Genomic DNA, 8,960 nt, shown 5'->3' with positions numbered 1-8,960 from the left:
TTGTTCGGTCTAGATAGTTTGTGACATATAACCGTGCTTTCTTGATTTTTGTTAGTCAATTAATTTTAGTATCATTGTACTTTACATATTGCCCTCGTGCTACTAGCTATGTTTGAGGCTTTGAAGCTTCTATGTGGTACTAGTTATGTTGAGACAACATAAATTGATGCTTCCAAATCATGTACATGTTTTAAGTTTGCATAATAGAACCATGCTCTACCTTTTGCATCTGTTGTTATGCATAATATAACCATGCTCTACCTTTTGCATTTGTTATTTAAATGGAAATAGCATTGTGACCAGAAGGCACAAACCTTATGACCGATTCTTATTTTACACGGAAGCAAGTTTTAATATTGCTGAAAGCAAATTATATCATCTATAAGAAGCTTTTATTTTGGACATGCTTCCCAACCATTATAGATAGCTGATTAGGCTATACTCTGTATATAAAAAAAATTCTGAACCCATTTTTTTTGGGGCAAGCGTGCCTTTTTGTGTTTTGAAACTTCTATGCTTCCAATAAGTCTCATATATGTTGATACTCGCAAAGTCTTTTTTTAAATCATGCTTAAGTTTAGTATCATACATGTTGTGATACTACACAATTTTGCTTCTCAAAATCCATGCTTCCTAAGTTTCTTTGCTGATAGGAACATAGTTTTGATTCCGAGCATCCATGCTTCACATGTCTATTATATGCATACTTCTGTTTCTACCAGGGGATGATTGCAGGTCGTCGATGAGCTCCCACTGTTCTTCGTCAACACCATCATCGCTATTCTCAGGCGTTGCTACGATCTCGTCACCACTCCTTCTCGAAAACAGTGATCTACACACCGATGCCATGTTCAAGCATGTGTTGGTCTAGTGGGCGTGCTTCTATAGTCTCAGGGGCATGTAGCGCGACTTACCGTTGCCCTTTTATTGTATATATGAAGCAAATTCTTATCTAAACTACTTATAAAAGCACGAACATGGCAGGAACATCTTATCTCAACCGTCAAACCATGTGAATCTAAAGGCCCATATTGCTCCAATGATGAGCCCATCACTGATTCCGTAATTACAAAGTCTGCCACCGCTGCCCCCCACGATCTCAGCCCCAAACTCAGCGCGGCTCCTGTGTGTATCTGTTGATCTGCTCGACTCCCTATTCCTTTCTCTTCAGGAGCGATAGGGTTCCCCGCCGCCACGCAGGTCCCTCTACTTCCACCGTCTGGACATTCATGGACCGCAAGCGCGGAGACGCTTGGTGTATTCCCTGCGATACGTGCGAGCACAGCGAGCGCCTCGGACGGCATGAACGCGTGGGAAAGGCCGGCTGTTCGATCTCAACACCCGATGACTAAGGCAACACCGAGTTCCTTGAGCGGGCGCCCGATCTCTGATCCTGCTCGGCATTCTCCATGCCGGCACACGCAGCCGGTACCGTACCGACGCCGAAGACGTACAGAACTGGCTCCGCTGTCATCGAGGCTGAGGTGCCGCCGACAAGCCGGTGTTTCAAGGTCAGCATATCGGCAACATCTTGCTTAAGGTCCGCCGGAACAGAACAGATTGCAACGGTTAACGGTTGAGGAGGTCGACATGCGATGCCAGAGTTGATGGAGTCAGGTCCTGCTGCGCCCGCACATGGTCATCACGATTGTGGTGTTTTCATGTGAATTAGGGCAAAAGTTGGGAACAGCCGATGGACCGCCCGACTACAAGCAAGCAAGGTGCTGAGACAATAGACATGTCTGTCAACCGATCGATCGTCCACTGCTGTACATCTTGCAGTTTGGCCATGGGCACGTTACTCTGTTTTATATACCTAGCAAGTTCCTGATAGAAATGCTTTGGCCTATGCCTAAAAGAATTGTTTCCTCAGCGGAGAGTTCTGCACTGACAACGGAAGTAGGATCTTAGAGGCAACAACTACACGGTACAAATCATCAGTGGTTGCTCGATGCAGCTAAATTTTGGTCGTGGCAGACAGCATGCTGGAGCACAAAAGTGAAGCCCAATTCCAATAACACTGTGGCTCATTCAAATGCTTCATACGTACACTCTCTCTGTGTGTTTTTTTCTCTAAACAAAATGCATTGGAGACTTAACCTGAAATTGTTGATATTATTAATCTACATACAACTAACACACTGGGGACATGGTTCAGTTAACAAAGTGGCTCACGAACTAGCAAAGCTATGATGCACCAGCAGATTATAGAAGCATGAGGATGATGTTGCCATAAAATTAGTTAATGATTTATAGGTGCGTATGAGCTAGAGCTGTCTAGGATATATATAGGTATGTTGTTTTTATACTCCTCCGATTCGTAATAAGTCACCAAATTTAGACTGGTCACTTATTATGGATCGGAGGAAGTATTTAGGGAGGAATTGCACATTTGCCACACTTTTTTTTTTACAATTTGCATATTTGCAATATCATGTGTCACTTGGATATTATGTTTGTTGGCAACAAATCTTGTAGGATTAAAATAAAACTATGTAAACATTAGGATAATCATCTTCAGAGTTAATTTGTTGAATCTAGACGTGCGTCTGCACGTGCCCTCTTACTAGTATTAGTACATGCAAATACTATTTCCTCTAGATGCAAATTGAATTCTCTTTTCAGAAAGATATATTGTTTCATTTGAAGCAAACACTTCTTTTTGCCAAGCAATATTGATGGAAGGAGTATTTGTTAGTATATTGGAAGCAAACACGTGTATTTGTTTCATTGGAAGAAGCAATTATTTGGTCATTCGAAGGACATTCTTTCAAATTTGGAAAACAACTAGACGGAAACAATGAAAACGAGAAAGATCATTGATTCACAGGGAAGAAACCTTATTGTCCGATAACAGCAAAAAATTTATAGTAGATACCAAATTTAGTCAATCTGGAAATAAAGAATCACCACAAGTAAACATATCTTCTTTACGTGGAAGCAATATTGAAAAACTTGAGAAACACAATTTGATCCATAAAGAAGCTTACTAGTATATGGCATGGAATCTGAATTTTCCATGCATTGAGGTTCCACTTAATTAGCGTTAGCAATTAGATCGGACGTGATTTAGGGGGGCAGTTTTACGGAAGCAGTTAACGCGTTAGTTTTAGGAAGCAGCAAGCGAAGCAGCCTACGCATATAATCGCACGGTTCACAGAAGAAGAATCGTAGGGTGCCGGCCTAGTCCGATGGGAAGCTAGGAATCGGCGTCCGATTCCTAGTGCTCCCCCAAACAAAAGCAACCAGGCAAACACCTTTGACTTCATCATGCAGCATGACTTCCACAACCATCTGTACACATTGGGAACTTGACTGCAAATCCTCCATATGGTAAAAAAATTGTCGAAACTAGTGGTTGCTCTCGTTGTTGATGAACCACCGAAGAAAGAGCCGGTGCCATCTAGGCAAGACCACCTCTCCACCCCTTCTTCTCCCCTCACCTCCATGGCTGGACAGATTAAGAAGAAGGGCAGAGCAGCATCTCCACAGATAGCTCCAGCCAACCCTACAAGTCACACTCTTAGCAGGGGAAGAAGAAGCACCAACCGCGAAAGATCACTCCTCGCCTCCACGGCCAGCCAGGGAACAGAGCTTGCTGATGACTTCAACACCGCCGCACTTCTTCTCCTTGCCACCACGGCCGGCCAGAAGAAATGGGACAACCTCCAACCGCTTGCACAAAGAGAGATGCCTAAAAGGCCCTTTATTGAAAGAGATCCCAGAGCAGAGGAGCATCCGCGCTTGCCCCAACCATCGGAGCTCGCCGCCGCAGTTCCACCATCGAATGAACCAGATCCTGGCCAAAGATCTAGTTATCCTACTCCTAAAAACCGGCAAACAGCCGAAAAACCTACTCATAGTCCTAGATCCTACTCTGGCGCCTCTCCTCCGCCATCTTCGGCTGCCTAATCTGGCGGAGATAGCTCGGGATCGGCCTGGCCAGAGGAGGTCAACTCTCAGAGACGGAGGAAGGAGAAAGGGGAGGGGAGGGGGAGGAGGAGAGAGTGCCAACGTTCACAATGACTCGAGCGTCCTTATGTGACTGGAAAAGCAACAAAAAGGTAGGATGTGGATGCAAAGCTTGGAGCGAAACTTGTTGAAGATTGTGATTCTAGGTAAAATAGATGTAAACATATTGTTTTCTTATTTTTTGAGTAATTTTTTTTTGTGTTGTCTTCAATATACTTTAGAGGTCGTCTTTATAGTGGTCAAGCCAACTTATGGGACCGTGTTTCTTAGTAAATTTGATCAACTTACTAGTCTCTTAACCATCAAGTCAACAATCATCTAAACCCCACTAAGACAAACTAGATCCGCTGTTACTTTCCTTTCCTAAATTATTTCTTATCTGCTATCTGTGACATTCCATGCATGAGCCATTGTCTTTTAAAACCCAAAACATTTATTGCTTGAAAGAAATGACACTCTCATCCCTGCAAAATAAAGAATGCCAGTGTTTCATCCATTCCTTATTCCTGATCCCCTTACGACTTCATCATGGGCTTTGACCATGTCTCCCAAACAATTTTAGTACATAATATGACGCAAGATGATTCCACATATATATCGAGGTTGGAATGTGATCATGTGTTTTCATGTCTCACCATAGTGCCTGATTTAATTTCTACATAAGCTTTTTTTGAGGTCCTTAGTTTTGTCAAGTAGGTTAGGTGGCTTTTCAACGTTTCTGGAAGCATGCCAAGGTGAATTTAAGGATCTCTTTAGCCTTTCTCTTTCTCTTCATCTTTCATTATGAGATACATCTTTCTTTTTCATGTTTATCAGAAAGGAGAGTTTTCGCTTTAAGCAAGAAGAGCTATGAGTTCGAGGGGTATTTAACCGACTGTCACTTCTCCTTTGTATTTGCCGAAGACACAATTAACCCAATGACATGCTTTCTGGATTTGAATGACAACACACAGAGGGTCTTTTGGCGCACCAGCCGGACGGAAACTACCTCTGTCCATTATATCCAACTAGCGGGCACATACCATATTAACAAGTGATATAGATAATAATGTGATTGAATAAAAACTCTTCTTAGTATCACATGCGTAGAAACCTATTCCCACTTCCAACTTTAATGCAAGGACGAGACAACTCAATGAACTCAAAATAGTTCCAAATTTGAATGACGATCTATGGTCATTACACACACCCCACTGGTCTGCACATCACCATCATCATTTTGGTCGAACCAAAATTTGATCAAGTGGCCAACATGATCTATGTGACCATTTAATCTATATTCCATCCCAAGTTTCCATTAGCTAATCCAAAAACCAGAAAAGCCATCTTAAGCCATTTCCATCACCAACACCCCACCTTGGTCGACCTGTTTTGAGTGTGACACCTCTCCTTGTTCCTTTTTTGCTTAGCATGGGGAACCCTGGACCCCTACCTTACTTTTGATTTCTCCCTAGCCATCTCTCCATCTCTCATGGCCATGGTCACCAAGAGGCACGACCCATTTCTAAAAAGAGCTCCTCTGCCCAAGCCATCACGCCTCATAACTCCCCTTTCTGTCCCCTCTTGTTCTGTCAAGAGCCCTTGCTCTTTTCCTCTTCCTCTCAGCCTCTCTCGCCTGTGCTCTGATGAGAAGCATTGCGAGGGTTTGGCGTCCTCTCACCGGGCCGGACGACCGTCTTAGGCCCTCCCCGTTTGCCAGAGACCGTGCCTCAAATCCCTCCACCTCCCGGCACAGCCTCGTCTCCCTCATATGTCGTTTTTTCTCTGGCCCTTGTGTTGTCGCACAGCACGGCACACCCCTTTACCCCTCCCTTTTCTTAGGCACCCTAGCCCTTCTCTGCTCACTCCTCACTCTTCCCTCTTCCTCATACACGCGCCCTAGACCGGACCCCTGCTATTTAACATGCCTCTCTTAGGAAAAAGGATTGGTATGAGTCTATTGAGAAAGATCAAGACATTGAGGGTAACAATTTCTGGTGCGTGGAACAACTGTACATAAAGTTCTTCTCGGATGATGCGGATCGTGTCTGCATTTTCTTCTTCGCCTCCACGCCAACCGCTTGAAGATGACTCAGATACAACGTCATTGCGTTTTCCGCAAACGACATGGCTACCTAAACTAATCGAAATTACAAACTATTACTAACAAAAAAATAACGGAAAAAATTGGCATGAACTTTGCTAAAAAAGGACATACGGAGTGCCAGAAATTAATTTGCTGAAATGGAAATTAATCAACATTCTGACAAAACATCATCAACTCAGATCCCCTACAAAACAAGACATTTTGCCATACACTATATATCCATGTAACTAATCAAGCATATATTTAATCATCACCTAATATCCCTAGCAATTAATCATCAGCAACTCATAGATTAGAGCTTGACATGGACAGAGAGACACGACGTGGTTAGAGGTGGCGGATCATGCCTCGGCGCGGTCAGCGGCGTCAAGGTCGAGCGCTCGGTCGTCGAGAGATTTGAGAAGGTAGTGGGGGAAACTATCTCGACGCATTGATTGAACTTTGGTTAAGTCCAAATAATGGTAGCGGGCAACGGTAACCTCCTCTACCATTATTTGGTGCCTCCTCGGCCCAAAATTATTGGCAGCGGGTGACTTCGATGACACACGACCGATAAGGACGTACTAGCCGCGTGCGTTCACGGTCGCCCGCTGCGGGTAAGTTCTATGCTCAGGCGCAGCCGCGGCCCACATGCTAGCCGTGTGCTCCTGGCCGCGGTGTGCGGGCTCGCGACAAATAAGAGCAGCCGCGTGCGTTTTACCATGTGTACTGCTAATAAGCCTACCCTATAGCCTTTTGCTACTAGTGATGGCATAAAACTTAGTATAAAAATTGATGATAATTTATTATTATTGGCTGTAGGGAAAATTTCCACTGAAGGCCCATTGGAGCGTGAAAATTGGTCAAGACATCGCTGGGCATCCTTTCTTGGAGATGCCTTTGGGACGTGGAATGATGATATGTTAGGAGTGCCAAGTAGGATAAAATGCTGAGGTGGAGGAAAGAGAAAAATAAAAAATTGCCTTAGATGAAACGGCTAGAAAAAATATCTTTTAATGTTAATTAGCAAAAAAAATAGCTAGCTTATTTGTTGCGGTAATTAGATTTTGCATGACATTTAGGCTAATTCATGTCAAAAGAAACTTTTGTGAATAAACAAAATCAGGAGCTCAAAATTTGTACCGTAGCGCGGGTGTACATATGGATGTGGTAAAATGAAAAATTGGACAAGCATAAAGCCACAAACAACTTACAAACTGATGATATATATACTATACTAGGAAATTTGCTACGAGTGGCAGCTAGCACTACTACTGTACTGTTTAAGTCGGGTAGGATAATTATTAAGATATATTAATTACTTAATCGCAAAATAAATTTAATAACTAGGAAATTCACCAAAATCAACCGATCGACCAGCATGCATCGACGCACACATCGGCATTCACCGGCCGGAATAAGGTGGCGGCTCGGCAACCTCGACGTCGACGGTGGTGGTGCACGCGAGCAGGCGGCGGAAGATGGCCCGCACCGCCCCACACGACGCCTCCTGCAGCCTCCTCACCACCGCGCACCCCTTATTCTTCCTCCGTCGCTTCCTTCTCCCTTTGCTCCCGCCACCAGCAGTCCCTCTGCGCCCGCCGTCTTGATCCCTCCCGGAGTACCGACCACCGCCACTCGAGCTGCCGAAGGAGCTTCCGGCGTCGGATCCGCCGCCCCCGCTGCGGTTGGGGAGGAAGCTGGGGAAAACGGCAGCGCGCTCCCGAACGCGGCCGAGGCACGCCATGGTGCGCTCTGGCACCGTCTCCTTTTTCGTGGAGAAGGTGTAGCTGCGGAGGTACATCTGCCGGCACGAGTAGCTGTCCACCACCCTCGGGCTCTCGCCGCCGTACCCTTCGACCCCGACCCCGCCGGACCGGCGCATGCTGGCGCTGCCGCCGCTGTAGCACGCGGCCGCGGGGCTCTCCGGCTGGTGGTGGTGGCGCCGCGCCATGGCCACGGAGCGGACGAACTCGGCGTCGGACTCGGGCCACTTGTAGAGGCTGACGTAGCTGGCGCGCACCGGCACCCGCGCGTCCACGCACCCGATGGCCGCCTTGCACCCGCCCGCCATCGATCTCTGACCTGACCGGAGGAGGACGAAGCTGCTCTGTTCTTGTTGTAGCGGGGGTATATAACAGAGAGCAGTGTGAGTGGCAATGGCAATGGTTGCGCTTCTGCATGTGAGAGTGTGAGTGGTTGGCTTTGGTTGCAAGGAAAGGTGGTGCGTTTTTTTGCTGGGAGAATCATGCGGCATCATCATCACCTGCATGCCGTGCTCCGGGTGCCGCGCGCTCATGGATGCCAAGCTGGTCGGCCCTGCATCTGCATGCATGGGGTCAAATCCAGTGGCCTTCTGGGGTAAAATATTGTCAAAACTTCGGTACATATGCACTAACAGGATAATTTAGCAGTATGGTGCAAGCATACATTATTTCACAAGCATTCCCAGCCTTGACTTGAAGACTAGAAAGCTCTATTTAATTCTGAACCTTTTTGAAAACTATATATACTTTTGGTCCCTCAGCGATTGGTCGAGTCCAGATTTGGTCCCCTAAACTTCGAATTCTTATATTCTGAATCTAGACAAATTCAGTCCTGATCTCAGCTGAGTAGCATGAGTGATGACATGGTGGTGATTTTGCACACGTGGCAGCCTAGTCAGAAGAAATAAAATCAATAAAAATAGGAATAAACTAGTAAAATAGCAGTAAATATAAAAGGGAGAATTATAGAAATGGGGACAAACATGTAATCTTAAGACTGAAATTTAGATGTTCACGAAAAAAACATAAATCTTAAAATGCAAAATCATAACCATGGACTTTCACAAGATAAATAAAATTAAGAAAACCAGATCATAAGTATTGTAATGATGTTTGGAAATTCAAAAATCCTTACGGATAATTTTGCAAAAAAAGTA

At 45.1% G+C, this 8,960-nt stretch overlaps 1 protein-coding gene across 1 annotated transcript; it reads right to left on the bottom strand.

Annotated features, from left to right (window-relative positions):
* Positions 1-7,442: 7,442 nt before the first annotated feature.
* On the bottom strand, positions 7,443-8,111 carry LOC124646844. Its single transcript, XM_047186893.1, has one exon. It carries the CDS (start codon positions 8,109-8,111, stop codon positions 7,443-7,445), a length of 669 nt encoding a protein of 222 aa, XP_047042849.1.
* Between the last annotated feature and the right edge of the window lie 849 nt (positions 8,112-8,960).

Source organism: Lolium rigidum, chromosome 4, assembly GCF_022539505.1.
Source record: "Lolium rigidum isolate FL_2022 chromosome 4, APGP_CSIRO_Lrig_0.1, whole genome shotgun sequence".
In the NCBI taxonomy this organism is placed as follows: Eukaryota; Viridiplantae; Streptophyta; class Magnoliopsida; order Poales; family Poaceae; genus Lolium; species Lolium rigidum.
Note: the sequence above shows the minus strand (reverse complement) of the source record. Positions and strands in the feature narration are given on the sequence as shown.